Raw genomic sequence first — 16,472 nt, 5'->3', positions numbered from 1 at the left:
GGGGAATAGGCTTTATAAATTGTGAGCACGAGACCAGGCCTAACATGAAATTCGGCCTAATCGACATGAATTATGGTTAGCCAATACATTCCCAAATAGGGTTATACCAATCCTGTCCATCAACCTTAATGTGTTTTTTTTTTCAGAAACAGCCATATCAACTTACCAACCAAAAATAACTGCAGGTAACATCTTCAATATCGACAAACTACTATCAATAAAGTGGCTGTTCTTTACTTAGGTCACTAACACACAATTGCCCTAAGCGATTAAATTTGATCTAAGGCGCCTCTTTTATGTTTAATGGCAGCAAAACATTTATTAAAAAATAATCATTTGTACAAATGCCTTATTCATTAAGTTACATCATTTTACCCCGAATAGTCACGTAATTTATTTCATGTCACATTTGACTTAACTCGATTTAACACCGGCACAAAATTCGTTTCTATATCAAACTGGGCTTGAAAATAGCCAGAGTGAATTACCCTTGATTCAGATATGTAAACATAAATAAAGGTGGTATTTTTAACTGGGTTTTTATTTCAAATTTAAAGCGCAAACGGCCTTAATTGTTGTGATCATACAGGCAATTCTGCAAACCTTCACAAGTTTTTTGTCACACCTTTACTATTTTCTCTTCTTTCAGCTACCCCCACATCTCCAGCTCAAACAAACCCCGGCGTTATAGCTGGAGCGGTCGTAGCCACGGTGATTCTTCTCAGTGGCATAATCACTATCTGCTACAAAAAAGTGTAAGTTAAAAAAGGTTTGTTCAAAGGGGTTAACAACAATTTGTTCGAAAGTCCTGAGAATGGGAGAAATTGTTAAACTTTGAAGAAAGATCGAGAGAAACACGTTCGAAATCGGGAGTTGGATGTAAATGTTTTTATGTAGTCAGAACATTGTTAAAAAATTAGGTGCTGGCTATCTTTGTCAACATTTTGCAATAAAAATGCACTTTCTGTCTTTTCTCGCAATCGCGTACAGATTGTTGTTTTTAAAGACATCAATTTTTTTGTACCGCAGGTATTTTAAGAGATTCAACTCTGACCCTAAAAACGAGGAAGAAGTTCAAAAACCAATGGAGGTTTCTGAGCCTCAACAGGCGGCTACTGCCCCATGCATTCCGCAACAACACAAAGCACAAGAATTACCCATACCAAGGTCGCAGCCTCTACTAAACTGCCACATGGAAGATCGGAGCAATGTGCAGTTTACGGGAGGACTTCCACAACCCAATCGACAAGAACCCCAGGGTCCAATTGAAGATCTGGATGAAATCTACTCCTGTGCTGATGGTCTTACATTCACTTATCCCGCAACTGGACGAAGCGGTAAGTTTTTTTGATTCACGGTCGTGCTATAGCACAATCTTTGTAGAAAATAAATCAGGTAGAGCACAGCCTAATATCAAGACTCCTGTAGCGCTAAACCTGCCGTTACAATTTTTTGGATTTACGACGCTTTGCTTAAAAGTCAAAATTAGTTGCGTCCCCAATTTGAAACATTTTTAGCGTTCACTGTGATTTTACAATGAACGAAATAAAAGTAACACTCAGGGTCAGTTCAATTGGTAAATTGGGGGATTTACTGCACTCTAATCGTGTACAAACAATTGCATCAAAAATCGTACTGATAAAGCAAAAATTGTATCCCCCCAAAAAATGTTTAAAATATTGTTTGGCAACTAATGTTATACGTTTGTTCACAGGGGGAGCAAGACAAGAGCGCCAAGGCGAAAGCTCTGGCAATTTGCATAATATCAAAGCGCAAGAAGTTGATTACCTTGATTTCAACCTTTAATTTAAACATACTGGGTCTTATGGGTTCAATGAAAACTCTGCTGAACAAATAACACAATTAAAAATGCTAAAAATTTAACTCATTATGAGCCAGCAGTAAAAACAACAAACCAACCAGCAGCAAAACGTTTCTTTGAGTTAAAGATAAAAAAGTATTTTTGTTTACAATACACAACTGTCCTCAATAAGATATTGTACATATTTGCTACCAAAGTAAATGTATGCTTTTTCTAATAAGTAGGCTTTTTTACATTTTAAATTAATCGTAATATTTAGTGTTTTGTCCATCCTTTTGTATATTTACTTTCAATTGTAAACACTTTTATTCTTCTTCAACCTAAATTACGAGGGGTGAAGTGTCAAAATAGATCTAGGCCAGTGCTCCACAACCTTTTGTCCACTTGCGGCATACCAGCATAGCTATATACCAATTCGGTGGCACAGCTACGAAATATATGTCGATTGACAACAGACAACATCAGCAAATATCCATGGCAGCCAAAAATCGAGCGATTTGTTATAAAAAAAAATTTGCATTTACTAAGATTTCTTAAGCCCGTTAAAGTCGTGAAAATTGTACCCCCATGCAAAATCTGTTTGGAGAACGGGGTATAATACCATTTTTTAAAATAACATTTCAAAAATCCCCTGTTCCAAAAAAAAAATCGCTTTAATTCCAAAAATCCCTTTGTTTTTCGTGTTACCAACCATTATGTGTGTAAATATGATTTAAAACGGCATACTGAAAAGTATTTGTTTTGGCGACGTACTTTAACAAATCGCAAAAAATTAAAAACAGATTTTGCTAATTACGTTTACACACAAACTATAATTATAATTAGCACGCCAACCTGTTCGAACGCACATTTTGCTCTAATGCTGACCTAAAATTATTATTTAGATTTGTGATTCTACACATGTGGTAGCCGATTGTTAATAAAATGGTTGTTATACAGGATTATTGTAGTGTTTTAGTTTTCCTCTTGGCCTGTTAAGCAAACCTAAAATTGTTTGCGCCAAACAGAGACAAACTATATTTCTTTAAATCGAAGCAGGAAGTAACCGTAAATTTATCCTTGCATTCCCTTTACAGTACTGGATGTTTTTAATGTGATAATAGAATTAACAAGTAGGTCATAAGGTAATATAGTTAACTAGTAAATTTTATATTGGCGAACTATATAGGTTTGCTCGATCTGTTTCCAAACGTCATCCATGTAAAATTCACAACCCTATAATTGGAGTTTATTGCTTTTTTTCATGCCCTATGATTGAGATTTCATTACTTTATTATTTAACCCATGCAGTTGGACCTTTATTTCAAAGTCAACATATAACGTAAATCGAGTCTGCGTCGAGCGAACATTTAATTTTAAGCTTTCTTTTCGGTTATAAAGTTTTCCTTATTTATTTAAGCATTTTGAAAAACCTAATGTACAATTTGACATCTTAAATCCCGCTTAGCCTTTAGCGAGGGTATTGCGATTTTTGTTTGCTTGTCATGCCTCTTGATGACTTTAGCAAGGTAATGTGATTTATTTACTTCAGTTAGCCAAACTTCCTAATATTATGAACGATTCCAAAAATTCAGTGCTCTAATAAGTGGTTAAATACAAAAAATCTTACAACTTCTCACAGCTATTCAAATCTTTAGGCTGCCTATATAGCTAAAGTGGTTCCTAATTTCTCATAAGAAACGTCAGCATATTTTGTGTGATTTGTAATTACATTTGTTGAAGCTTTGAATATTCAAGTACACAACGAAACAAAGCTTTTCCGTTCGAGCAGGCCCTGAAATGTACAATAGGGTTAAATATGACAATTTTTAACATACTTCTTTTAAGCTTAGTTTAATCACTTTGATACAAATTGTCGTTGCTGTATAAGAAGGAGTTCAACTTTTACCTGCTTTGGTTGATTTATGGCTCCGTTGTCGAGAATGATGTTTATTCGACTGTGAAAATAAAATCAGAAGGTTAAGCTTAAACGAAGTTAAGCTTTTTTCGCCTATTCATTTGTGTCGTGAGGTTTTGTTCTCAAAATTAAAATAAGCTTAAAAAACGTGACCGACACTATTGCATTTTTTTATTGATGAAGACCCATGCTATATCCAATTGTACTATTTTAAGTTTTTCGTGTAAAATTTACAGCCCACAAAACTACTTTACAAACCGGTCTGGCATTCAAAACCACTATCTTAAAGTATTAAAAAACATTCCCTATAGGTTTAGCTGCACGAAATAGCGAAAACTAACTTAATTTCTTTCGAGTATGCCAATCGCTCACCTTGCTTGTCACAGTTGTCACCCTGCCAGCCTTCTTGGCAAGCGCAAGTATATGACCCGTTGTCCTCTTGCCACTGACAGGTGCCATAGATGCCACAGTCCAGGTTGGCACATCCCTCCTCAACTATAGTCCAACAAAAGTCATGTTATTTGACTGCATATTGCAAACATGTTACCGGCGTCGTTTTGCTTGTATGTATAGAAAAGGCTGTATGTTTGAAAACGGTGGCGAATGAAAATTAATGTCGGATCGCGGAAATATTTGATTGCTTATCAAGTAAAAAGATAAATAGGTTATTGATAAATAGGAAAATTTAAAAGTGGACCCTGGTGAAATATGGAACATAGTGAGAGGTTTCAAAGGCAGAACTATACCACACATTACACTGTTGTATGATAAGAACTTTACTACTGACAAGAGGCAGAAATTTTTATCAAACTTATAAGATTTTGTGATTTGTTTTCTGTACATATTTGCACTTGGGATTCGGAAAAGTATACTATTTTTTTTTAGATGCTACAAACATTAAGAAATTTCAATCTTGAGAAAGATAATTAGGGCTTATAAGCGGTATTTTGGTCGCGTTGTCATTCAGTTATAACTTCTCCGACCAAAACCTCAATATTTCTCACGTACCGTACAGATAGTTTTTATTTTATTTTAGCAGAACAAGATAACTTACAAGAGTTTTCGGCGTTTGCTGGTGTGGTATGGACTGCTGACGAATCATCGTGTAGAGTTATTGGAGGAAGAATGCAGTAAAGATCTTTCCTGCCTGCACAAAACGTTGCTCTATATTGTCGTCGTCAGGTTGGTGTATCTAATACTCAGACCACGCATAGCCTACATCGCTAAATAATAATGTTTTGGAGTGGCTATTTGACCGGATCGCTTTGTTACGCTTGATAAGAGATTATAGATTTGGGTTAAGATTGGGGTTAGCGTTTGGGTTTGGTTGGTGTTATAGTATTAGATTAAATTTTCCGAGTTTTGCATAATTTCAATAATTTTTTTCGGAAATCGATTTCAATTACTTTGTTAGCCAGGTAAGCAGCATCAGGCGGTGGCTATAGGTTTATTGACGGGATCCATTTTTTACGCTTATATTAGTGATTATATGTCAGTTTGAACCACTTGGTTGCATTAATGACCTCGGAATATTTTGCATAGCACCAATAATCATCGCCGTTAAAAATATGTTTAGTGTAGCCCGATAAGGTATAACGTAGCCTAGAACACTACTTCGGCTGTTACCGTTAATTGCACAAATTCGACGACATAAGAAAGTTAAATACTGGATCAAGCGCTTTCAAACATATCTAATGTTCACTTACCGTGTTTTGCGCGCAGAAAAGTGAGCCTCTGTAAATAAACAAGTCGTTATTAGTTTGAAAATGTTTGAGTTTGGAAGTTAGTTTTCGAGTTTGGAAGTAAGATTAAGATAAATTAGGATTTTTTTTAAATAGTTTGGGGTTCTGCTTGTACTATATTTTTTCTCACCTTCTTCAGGGTAAATGACGAGCGTTCGATGTAATTAATCTTAAAGAAGGCAACTTGAATAGGTTGCCAGAAATTTGAATCACGAGATGAGCGGTTTGTAATTAGCCTATGGTAGCAATAGTTTATATAAAAAACTCCATTGTTTATTAAAAGTTAAAAAAAAGTGTTTTTTTGTTTTTTGTTTTTTTTTATGAAAAGTTTTATTTGTATGTCTTACTGCTTGTTGGGTATCCCCTTCACACTCTTTAACCTCTTCCCATGAACAGACCTCCTCGTAGCATTCCGACTCAATCGTGGCTCGTTTCTTTCGCACCAGAAACTTGGAGGCGTCTCGCTTGTTTACAAACACTGCGAAATAAACGTGGACTGTCACTGCAAAAATTCTAACTCTGCACAAAAGCTCACCAGATGCTTTCTTTCGGTTATTCTGTAAACGTTGCCTCGCCTTGGGTTTTGTAGAACATTGAACAACCAAACTATTTTGTAAAGTAAACAAAATGCCAACTTAACTTATTAACGTCTATCTTTTACCTATAAAAACGCCTATTTTTCCTTCAAACGAAAAAACACCTGTTTTACGTATGTTTAGGCACACATTGCCAATAAAGGCCTTTTAGTCGCCTCAGGTACATTGTTTTCTGCCCTGAACCTTTTAAATAAGTACACCTGATGGCTTCCGAAAAGCCTACCGTAATCAGCCGACTTAGTTAGGAATATAGTGCGAACATGAATTAGCCTGTGGTTAGGTTCGAACTCACGGTCTCCCGCGACCTTCTCTCTACCGACTTCATATGAGTTACGCAGGCTCAGCGGCAATCGGTCGAGAAACGACATAGCTCCGTTTTTAAAGAGTTACGCCATATGTTCGGCATCTCAAACATATATACACACATTGTGTATAATCTGTGATCAACATATCTGATCAAACAATACACACAATGTTTATATAAATGTTTCAGGTTTCTTAAAGAAGGTTATGCGAGTATGGCGATAGACTGTTTTACGTTTGCTACTCTACCATTTAATTTTTTTTTGGAAAGCTTCAACCATTAAAAAGTTAACACTCAAAAAACTTGACTTACCGCTGGGAGAGCTTGTGCCTTGTTCGACGAGAAGAACCACAAGTGCCGCGGCAATCGCAACGAAGTAAGTTAGGCTTGTCATGCTGTTGGTCGCTTCAAAGATGAATGGTAAAGGTACTGTAGAGCTTCAAGATTTTGACTTTTTGAAACACTTCTTGAAGTCGCCAACGTTTGTAAAGAAAACGTTCAACTGGCCAGCGCCTTTATAGCAAACGGTTTCGGACTTTCCCGGATCGACACAAAATGATTTTTATCCACGATATAGCCAAACTACTTACGACATAGTGAAACTGCTGCGTTGTTTGTATTCGAAGCGGATTCAAAATAGGAATCACTGGAGGCTAAATGATTTAATACGAGTAGCTTCGTTCGTTAGGTATTACTTTTGAGTCATTATTATGGCATGAACCCTAATGTCATATATAGCGTGCATCTACTTTAGAAACGGATTGATTGGTCCAAGTTACGAAGGTTTGTCCGACGAACAAGTTGAATTAATTGGTCCTATAGGCATGGTAGGTTCAGTGGAAAAGTTTCACTGAGTATGTGAGAATAAAAAATAATCTTAAAAAAATTAAGTTATCAATAAGTTGTAACAGTTTTCATTTCTTGTTAGATCTGGTGGTAGATTCGAGATGACAAATACAAAAGTAACTTTGAAAAAAATTGCAACGAAGTGATGCGATTAACAAGGCTATTTTCACTTAACGTCAAACAAGCGCTCGTTTAACTTTCGACCACAGAGTGTTTTCCAAATATATCGGAGTTTCGAGCTGACGATGGCCAGGTTTCGAAACAACCGGTTCGACGAAAGTTTCGGGTGTGTAAATTACAAAGTTACTAATAGCGCGACCTTCGCTTTCACACTTAGCTGGCCCTCGGGCGTTGGACTGGAATAGAGCAAACCACAAACGCGATTTCGAAACTATATAGATGAACGCACAGTCGCACAGGTTAAACCAGTGTTTCTCAAACGGGATGCCGCGGAACCTTGCGGTGCCATTTCTAATGCTCAAGGGTGCCGAGATATATTTGAGGATATTTAAGAATCTAAGTTTTGCCCAACTCCAATACATTTTTGTGGCCCTATAGATGTATGTATGAACCACTTAAATACTAAGCCTTTTAACAGCGAAAACACTAAGCGTAAGTATAACAGCAAAGGTTTGGCGACCCAATCGTCTTTTGTTAAACGATTTTGTAAGCAAACAAAACAAAAGCCACTAGCATAAATGAGTTTCGATAAATACGAGCCGCATCTTCGTATTGCTTCCGGAATTTTCTCAAACTTCCGGAATTTTCTCAAACTTCCGGAATTTTCTCAAAATCTTGCTCAGAGCAAACTCTATAATTTGATTTACTGCAGTAAGCTAGCCCTGCCAAGTCAAAGTCGACCCATTGGTTACGAAGCACTGCTATAGATGCTTGGATATTAGTGAACAGGATTGCTTGGAACCTATATATCAGTTATCGGGACTAAAAGGTTAATTAAAAAGTTATAACCTATATAGAAGCCGTAAAAGCTTGTGTATTGGCGTCCAAAATGCTTTAAAGGGTATTTTTTGATCTTATATATTAAAGTGCGATTTTAAAACCATTAAACATACAGACTCTATCGAAATATGGTAATGGGCAGCGGTAACATGGAAAATCGCATGTTACTTGGCCTACGATATTTTCAACGCCAAAAAAACAGGACAAAACGTCCAATCTATTCGAATTTTGCTTCTAATGAATTTATTAACTGAATTTTATTTAGCTATTACGCATATACAACATAAGTAACAATGCAGAGAAAATACATTCAAACAAGACTTTTGACTTTTTAACTCAGGTCTTAGGCCGAAAAGTGACATAATTTTATGCTAAAATTACAAGTAAGGAAACGAAAACACGTAAGTTAAAAAGGTTTGTTCAAAGGGGTTTACAACAATTTGTTCAAAAGTCCTGAGAACGGGCGAAATTGTTAAACTTTGCTAAAGAAAGATCGAACGAAACGCGTCTGACCCTAAAAACGAGGAAGAAGTTCAAAAACCAATGGCGATTTCTGAGCCTCAACAGGCGGCTACTGCCCCATGCATTCCGCAACAACACAAAGCACAAGAATTACCCATACCAAGGTCGCAGCCTCTACTAAACTGCCACATGGAAGATCGGAGTAATGAGTTTACTGGAGGACTTCCACAACCCAATCGACAAGAACCCCAGGGTCCAATTGAAGACCTGGATGAAATCTACTCCTGTGCTGATGGTCTTTCATTCACTTATCCCGCAACTGGACGAAGCGGTAAGTTTTTTTTGATTCACGGTCGTGCTATAGGACAACCTTTCTAGAAAATAAATCAAGTTCGAGCACAGCCTAATATCAAGACTCCTGTAGCGGCAAACCTGCCGTTACAATTGTGTGGGTTTACGACGCTGTGCTTAAAAGTCAAAATTAGTTGCGTCATCAATTTGAAACATTTTAGCGTCAATTTGAAACATTTTTAGTAAATGTATGCTTGTTCAAATAAGTAGGCATTTTTACATTTTAAATTAATCGTAATATTTAGTGTTTTGTCCATCATTTTGTATATTTACTTTCAATTGTAAACACTTTTATTCTTCTTCAACCAAAATTACGGGGCGTGAAGTGTAAAAATAGATCTAGGCCAGTGTTCCGCAACCCTTTTTCCACTTCCCAGCATAGCTATATACCAATTCGGCGGCACAGCTACGAAATATATGTCGATTGACAGCAGACAACATCAGCAAATATCCATGGCAACCAAAAACGAGCGATTTGTAATAAAAAATAAAATTTTGCACTTACTAAGATTTCTTAAGCCCGTTATAGTCGTGAAAATTGTACCCCCTTGCAAAAGCTGTATGGAGAACGGGGTATAATAACTATTTTGTATGTCTTACTGCTTGTTGGGTAACAGCATATTTATGGGGTATAATAACATTTTTAATATAAAATTCCGAAAATCCCTTGTTCCAAAAAAAATCCCTTGAATTCCAAAAATCCCTTTGTTTTAATAATATTCTAAAAAACCTTGTACTTGGTTGCGAAGCACTGATCTAGACTACCTGTATAAGTTAATTGAAAGAATTTTATGTGCTCGGATGTAGCCTACAACGGTTAGCTTTCCAAAGTTTTTGAGTGGCTGATAATTTGCTGCTTTCACATAAACTTTTACGTTATGACAATGTGTTTTTAGTTATTCAAAGCTATGATCTAAACTTACAAAGTTCTTTTACGCAAACATTTTCGTGTTACCCACCATTATGTGTGTAAATACGATTTAAAACGGCATACTGAAAAGCATTTGTTTTGGCGACGTACTTTAACAAATCGCAAAAATTTTAAAACAGATTTTAATAATCACGTTTACACACAAACTATAATTATAATTAGCACGCCAACCTGTTCGAACGCACATTTTGCTCTAATGCTGACCTAAAATTATTATTTAAATTGGTGATTCTACACATGTGGTAGCCGATTGTAAATAAAATGGTCGTTGTACAGGATTATTGTAGTGTTTAAGTTTTTTCTTGGCCTGTTAAGCAAACCTAAAATTGTTTGCGCCAAACAGAGACAAACTATATTTCTTTAAACCGAAGCAGGAAGTAATTGTAAATTTCATTTTAGTATCGTTTAAGCAAACCTGAGGTTTTAACGTTGTTTGACCAACTCAACCGCTAGTCTTTCTGTAGCTAAACCATTTCCTTTACACCACTGGATGTTTTTAATGTGATAATAGAATTAACAAGTAAGGTAATATAGTTAACTATAGTAAATTTTATATTGGCGAACTATATAGGTTTGCTCGATACCAAGCTTTTTTAGGCTGACTGTTTTAAAACGTCATCGTAAAATTCCCAACCCTATAATTGGTATTTATTCATTTTTTCATGCCCTATGATTGAGATTTCATTACTTTATCATTTAACCCATGCAGTTGGACCTTTATTTCAAAGTCAACATATAACGTAAATCGAGTCTGCGTCGAGCGAACATTTAATTTTAAGCTTTCTTTTCGGTTATAAAGTTTTCCTTATTTATTTAAGCATTTTGAAAAACCTAATGTACAATTTGATATCTTAAATCCCGCTTAGCCTTTAGCGAGGGTATAGCGATTTTTGTGTGCTTGTCATGCCTCTTGATAACTTTAGCAAGGTAATGTGATTTATTTACTTCAGTTAGCCAAACTTCCAAATATTATGAACGATTCCAAAAAATCAGTGCTCTGATAAGGGGATTCAAAACACAAAACATTTCATAACTTCTCACAGCTATTCAAATCTTAAGGCTGCCTATATAGTTAAAGTGGTTCCCTCCTGTCATTTATTTCTAGAAGGCCTAATTTCTCAAAAGAAACGTCAGCATATTTTGTGTAAATTGTAATTATATTTTTTGAAACTTTGAATATTCAAGTACACAACGAAACAAAGCTTCTCCTTTCGAGTAGGCCCTGAAATGTACAATAGCGTTAAATATGACGTTTTTTAACATACTTCTTTTAAGCTTAGTTTAATCACTTTAATTCAAATTGTCGTTGCTGTATAAGAAGGAGTTCAACTTTTACCTGCTTTGGTTGATTTATGGATCCGTTGTCGAAAATGATGTTTATTCGACTGTAAATATAAAGTTGGAAGGTTAAGCTTAAACGAAGTTAAGCTTTTATTGACTATTCATTTGTGTCGTGAGGTTTTGTTCTCAAAATTAAAATAAGCTTAAAAAACGTGACCGACACTATTGCATTTTTTTATTGATGAAGACCCATGCTATATCCAATTATACTATTTTAAGTTTTTCGTGTAAAATTTACAGCCCACAAAACTACTTTACAAACCGGTCTGGCATTCAAAACCACTATCTTAAAGTATTAAAAAACATTCCCTATAGGTTTAGCTGCACGAAATATCGAAAACTAACTTAATTTCTTTCGAGTATGCCAATTGCTCACCTTGCTTGTCACAGTTGTCACCCTGCCAGCCTTCTTGGCAAGCGCAAGTATATGACCCGTTGTCCTCTTGCCACTGACAGGTGCCATAGATGCCACAGTCCAGGTTGGCACATCCCTCCTCAACTATAGTCCAACAAAAGTCATGTTATTTGACTGCATATTGCAAACATGTTACCGACGTCGTTTTGCTTGTATGTATAGAAAAGGCTGTATGTTTGAAAACGGTGGCGAATGAAAATTAATGTCGGATCGCGGAAATATTTGATTGCTTATCAAGTAAAAAGATAAATAGGTTATTGATAAATAGGAAAATTTAAAAGTGGACCCTGGTGAAATATGGAACATAGTGAGAGGTTTCAAAGGCAGAAGTATACCAAACATTACACTGGTGTATGATAGGAACTTTACTACTGACAAGAGGCAGAAATTTTTATCAAACTTACAAGATGTTGTGCTTTGTTTTCTGTATAACTATTTGCACTTGGGATTCGGAAAAGTATACTATTTTTTTTTAGATGGTACAAACATTAAGAAATTTCAACATCGAGAATGATAATTAGGGCTTATAAGCGGTATTTTGGCCGCGTTGTCACCCAGTTATAACTTCTCCGACCAAAACCTCAATAATTCTCACATATACCGTACAGAGTTTTATTTTTTATTTTAGCAGAACAAGATAACTTACAAGAGTTTTCGGCGTTTGCTGGTGTGGTATGGACTGCTGACGAATCATCGTGTAGAGTTATTGGAGGAAGAATGCAGTAAAGATCTTTCCTGCCTGCACAAAACGTTGCTCTATATAGTCGTCGTCAGGTTGGTGTATCTAATACTCAGACCACGCATAGCCTACATCGCTAAATAATAATGTTTTGAAGTGGCTATTTGACCGGATCGCTTTTTTACGCTTGATAAGTGATTATAGATTTGGGTTTAGGATTTTTTTTAAATAGTTTGGGGTTCTGCTTGTACTATATTTTTTCTCACCTTCTTCAGGGTAAATGACGAGCGTTCGATGTAATTAATCTTAAAGAAGGCAACTTGAATAGGTTGCCAGAAATTTGAATTACGAGATGAGCGGTTTATAATTAGCCTATGGTAGCAATAGTTTATATAAAAAACTCCATTGTTTATTAAAAGTTAAAAAAAGTGTTTTGTTTTTTTGTTTTTTTTTATGAAAAGTTTTATTTGTATGTCTTACTGCTTGTTGGGTATCTCCTTCACACTCTTTAACCTCTTCCCATGAACAGACCTCCTCGTAGCATTCCGACTCAATCGTGGCTCGTTTCTTTCGCACCAGAAACTTGGAGGCGTCTCGCTTGTTTACAAACACTGCGAAATAAACGTGGACTGTCACTGCAAAAATTCTAACTTTGCACAAAAGCTCACCAGATGCTTTCTCTCGGTTATTCTGTAAACGTTGCCTCGCCTTGGGTTTTGTAGAACATTGAACAACCAAACTATTTCGTAAAGTAAACAAAAGGCCAACTTAACTTATTAAAACACGGGCAAACCTCATCAAGTAATACTATAGTCTTGTTATATTTAACTGTTTTGCGCGTCTTTTAATTTTGACTGCGCATCTGTTCGAAAAAACGTTAACATTTTCATGTCTGAAATTGTTGCGCAATTTGGTTAAAAATGCTTCGATGACAAATGTAGTCTTCTCGGTCTTTATTGTCAAATGAACATAAAGCTAATTAAAATTGCTGCATGATTGAATACGTTAGTTTTCATGAGTGGCAAAGCTCTATCTGTTTAATGATAAGAATAACGTTAATTTTAACATGTTTAAAACATCGTTCGGAACTATGGATATGTTTTACTGTGTTACTTCAGGATGTTTGTATGCGAACAGCAAATACAGTTTAATCCGTATATATATATGTGAGCTATTTAATCTTTATTTCAAGTCAAATGATTTGGCATTAGGCGATCCACATAACATTTTAGTTGCCAATAGACCCTGAACCTTCTTATCGAAAAGTAGAATTAGATCTTTTTCGAAAATTGTGATATTATAGCTTACTGTAGTTTAACATCCCTAATCAACATGAGTGACGTTTTTTCATAGTATTGTGTAGCAGTAGGCCTACAACTGAACATTCGCAACGTAGGCCTACACAGTTTTAAACAATGGTTAAAAACAAATGTATCTTTTGTTAATCGCTGAAGCATAAGCCTCAAACTTTCGATCTGTCACTGCAGTTTCCATTTACAAAACTAAACAATGCTGGTCTTCAATAGCCGATAACCTAATTAGGGTTTTGTAGTTAAAGCTAGTTTTCGTACGCTGGACGGCCTGTGCCACTTTAAATAGATTTAAACACATAACAATTAGTTTCGATGTTACTTATTAGTTCAAGCTGTGCTAGACATCAGCTTACTTCCGCCCATTATCTCAAATGCGCAACGTTTTACAATTGATATTATCAACTTTTACAAGTAGCGAAACGTTTGGTAGGCTGTTGACTCCCGGAAGATTCGGGAAACAGGGTTGCATCTACATTTTCTGAAAAAAATTAACGGTGTTTTACAAACAAATAGTTAAACTTTTATTTTTGCTTCAGTCTAAGACATAAAGATATTAGCAAAAAGAAAAATGAATAGTGTTATAGCAGTACTTCTTTTTGCCTTGGTAAAGTTTTTGGTGTGTGATGGTTGGTGGAACACAGGTAAGCGTTGGCATTACTTTTATTAAATTTTTGCTCTTTTATAAATCTTACAACTTTTATTTGAATAGTTTTACAGCTAAGCAAGTATGTTTACATGCTGTTGTTATAAGCATGTACCCCGATCAGGGCCGTAACTTCGTTCGGCTTTTGGGCGCCCAGGGGCGAATCCAGGATTTTCCGGGGGGCATGAAAAAATCAGATATGACGTCAGATAGTTATGCCATAACGTGACGCCAGGAGGTTATCTCAAGGGCACCACACACTGCGTTACAAAGATGTTATCGATTAGCGCAAAGCTAAATAAAGAACTGACAAATCGTTTATTTGACGGCGCGATGAGACTCACGACGCCTTTGAGATAAAATATTTTATAAAAGTTTGTTACGAAACAAACGCTATAAACATAACGAGATTTCGAAAAAATGTTTATGTGTAAGAAAAGGCAAAATACAGTTTGAGGGTGGTGTGGCAAGGTAGCCTACCATCAGGATTCGCCTCTGGAGGTGACATGTTTCATAATAACCAATTAAGATCATTTTTTTTAGCTAAAAAAAGGTTTCTGATATTTGCAATGTTTTCGAAAAATGCCGATAATTAATATGACTCTTTTTGTTAGGGGAATATCGTCAAACGTGTAATAATTGATCCTTAAATAAGTAATAAACTTAAAGCCGCCAAACAGTTACTATGTGAATATTTCAGATCAAATTTTTAACAAGTTTACCAGTTTTTACCAGACATATTAAAGAAAAACTAGCAGCACGTTCCGTCCCCAGCTCTGAGGCACATCTGCATTACACCGACTGAACCGGTTGTAGTTACGGCTCTTTCCCTGTTTAATTACCCTTGGACCCGCTCTCGAAAAAATGAAATAAAAAACTAAATTAAAACATACCTAAAAAACGGCGATTGATGTTTAAATGTAGTTCAACTTAGCAACTAGTAAAAAAAAAAAATAAAAAAATTTTTAGCAACTAATAAATGGCAAGACATTGTAGCTTGTTTATTTAGGTTGCAGCCGCAGGATTCAACTTGCTTCGACTCGTAGTGGTTTTATCAGCTCATTAAACTACCCGAACGAGTACCCAGCAAACTCGGAGTGCACCTACAACTTCACAAGCACCAATAACGACCGTCACATTAAAGTCAGCTTTGTGGCTTTTCACCTCGAACAATCATCAAACTGCGAGTAAGTTGATATATCGCTTAACGTTTCAACAACTACGGCCTGCTAATATCAATTATCCAGCCAACCACCTATTTTACATACTGAAAGCGAGGTCGCAAACCCAATTTCCTTAATGCATTCTTTGTATGTAATTAAACTCATTCCCTATTGCCCAAAAATATCCCAGGCCCGCCTTGAGTAACAGTTATGCTAATGAAATGCTTCAAAAACTACAAGTTCTTCATTAAAATGGTTCGTCGAAGTTTGCTATTTACACCGAGACCCTTCTGAGTTGGGCTTTGGCCCACGTCTAAGGTTGATGATCCATAGTTTAAAGTTTGGTATAGCATATAGAGCGGTCATGCTAAATTCTACGTCAGATGCACATTGGCGTCATTTATGTGAGAACAGTAAAAATAGCCTGGAGCCAACTAATAATAGTATAAAAATACATGGTAAATGAAATATACCCCTGTGTTAATAAATATTTGAGAAAATACAGGAAAAAGTGAACATATAAACTTAATATTAGCTTTCATTTTGAATAGCCAGTCCGACCTTTCTTGTTTGAATTCAATCGTTACTCAATCACTGAATTACAGCAATAGGTTTCGAGCCAACTGACAAAGCCGTTTTCTGAAAACTTCCATATCACTACTTTTTGTACTTTTGTCGAGAGGCACAAACACATAATTACAAGGGTTGTTAAGCTGGGGCTACGGACCCTTTGGGGGTCCATGAACTAGTTTTAGGGGGTTCATGAAGGCCTAATAAAAATAGTAGTGTATATTTAGGAAGTAATCAATTTAAAAAAACAACTTAAATTAAATTGAAACGGCTTTGCACTGAATGTAGACTTCGTTACACTTTAACATTTTTCGGACCGAAATCGGCAGATTTCTAAAGTCGTACCGGGAAGTCAATTTTAAAAATTCTCCCCTTCCGTGGTCCGCGCAAAGCGAAAAAAAAAATTAGGTGTCTACGGTAAAAAAGAACCCTTGTTC

At 36.0% G+C, this 16,472-nt stretch overlaps 3 protein-coding genes across 3 annotated transcripts in view; 2 read left to right on the top strand and 1 right to left on the bottom strand.

Annotated features, from left to right (window-relative positions):
* The first annotated feature begins 65 nt into the window (after nucleotides 1-65).
* LOC146163440 (uncharacterized) lies at nucleotides 66-2,552 on the top strand. The gene is made up of 4 exons (XM_083380498.1): nucleotides 66-75; nucleotides 650-755; nucleotides 1,030-1,337; nucleotides 1,715-2,552. Exons 1-4 carry the CDS (start codon nucleotides 66-68, stop codon nucleotides 1,804-1,806), a joined length of 516 nt encoding a protein of 171 aa, XP_083236624.1. The 3' UTR covers nucleotides 1,807-2,552.
* A 1,157-nt stretch (nucleotides 2,553-3,709) lies between these two features.
* LOC146163439 (vitamin K-dependent protein S-like) lies at nucleotides 3,710-6,828 on the bottom strand. Its single transcript, XM_083381649.1, has 6 exons — nucleotides 6,674-6,828; nucleotides 5,809-5,939; nucleotides 5,426-5,453; nucleotides 4,774-4,866; nucleotides 4,092-4,214; nucleotides 3,710-3,759 (listed from the first exon to the last, which is right to left on the bottom strand). Exons 1-6 carry the CDS (start codon nucleotides 6,753-6,755, stop codon nucleotides 3,752-3,754), a joined length of 465 nt encoding a protein of 154 aa, XP_083237775.1. The 5' UTR covers nucleotides 6,756-6,828; the 3' UTR covers nucleotides 3,710-3,751.
* Nucleotides 6,829-8,710: 1,882 nt separating this feature from the next.
* Nucleotides 8,711-16,472, top strand: part of LOC146163436 (tolloid-like protein 2) — a 39,757-nt gene continuing 31,995 nt past the window's right edge. The window contains exons 1-2 of the mRNA XM_083380497.1: nucleotides 8,711-8,960; nucleotides 15,312-15,489. Of these exons, the coding sequence (XP_083236623.1) occupies nucleotides 8,711-8,960; nucleotides 15,312-15,489 (428 nt within the window). The remainder of the gene's footprint in view (nucleotides 8,961-15,311; nucleotides 15,490-16,472) is intronic.

The sequence above is a fragment of the Ascidiella aspersa genome, chromosome 2 (assembly GCF_963924565.1).
Source record: "Ascidiella aspersa chromosome 2, kaAscAspe10.2, whole genome shotgun sequence".
In the NCBI taxonomy this organism is placed as follows: domain Eukaryota; kingdom Metazoa; phylum Chordata; class Ascidiacea; order Phlebobranchia; family Ascidiidae; genus Ascidiella; species Ascidiella aspersa.
Note: the sequence above shows the minus strand (reverse complement) of the source record. Positions and strands in the feature narration are given on the sequence as shown.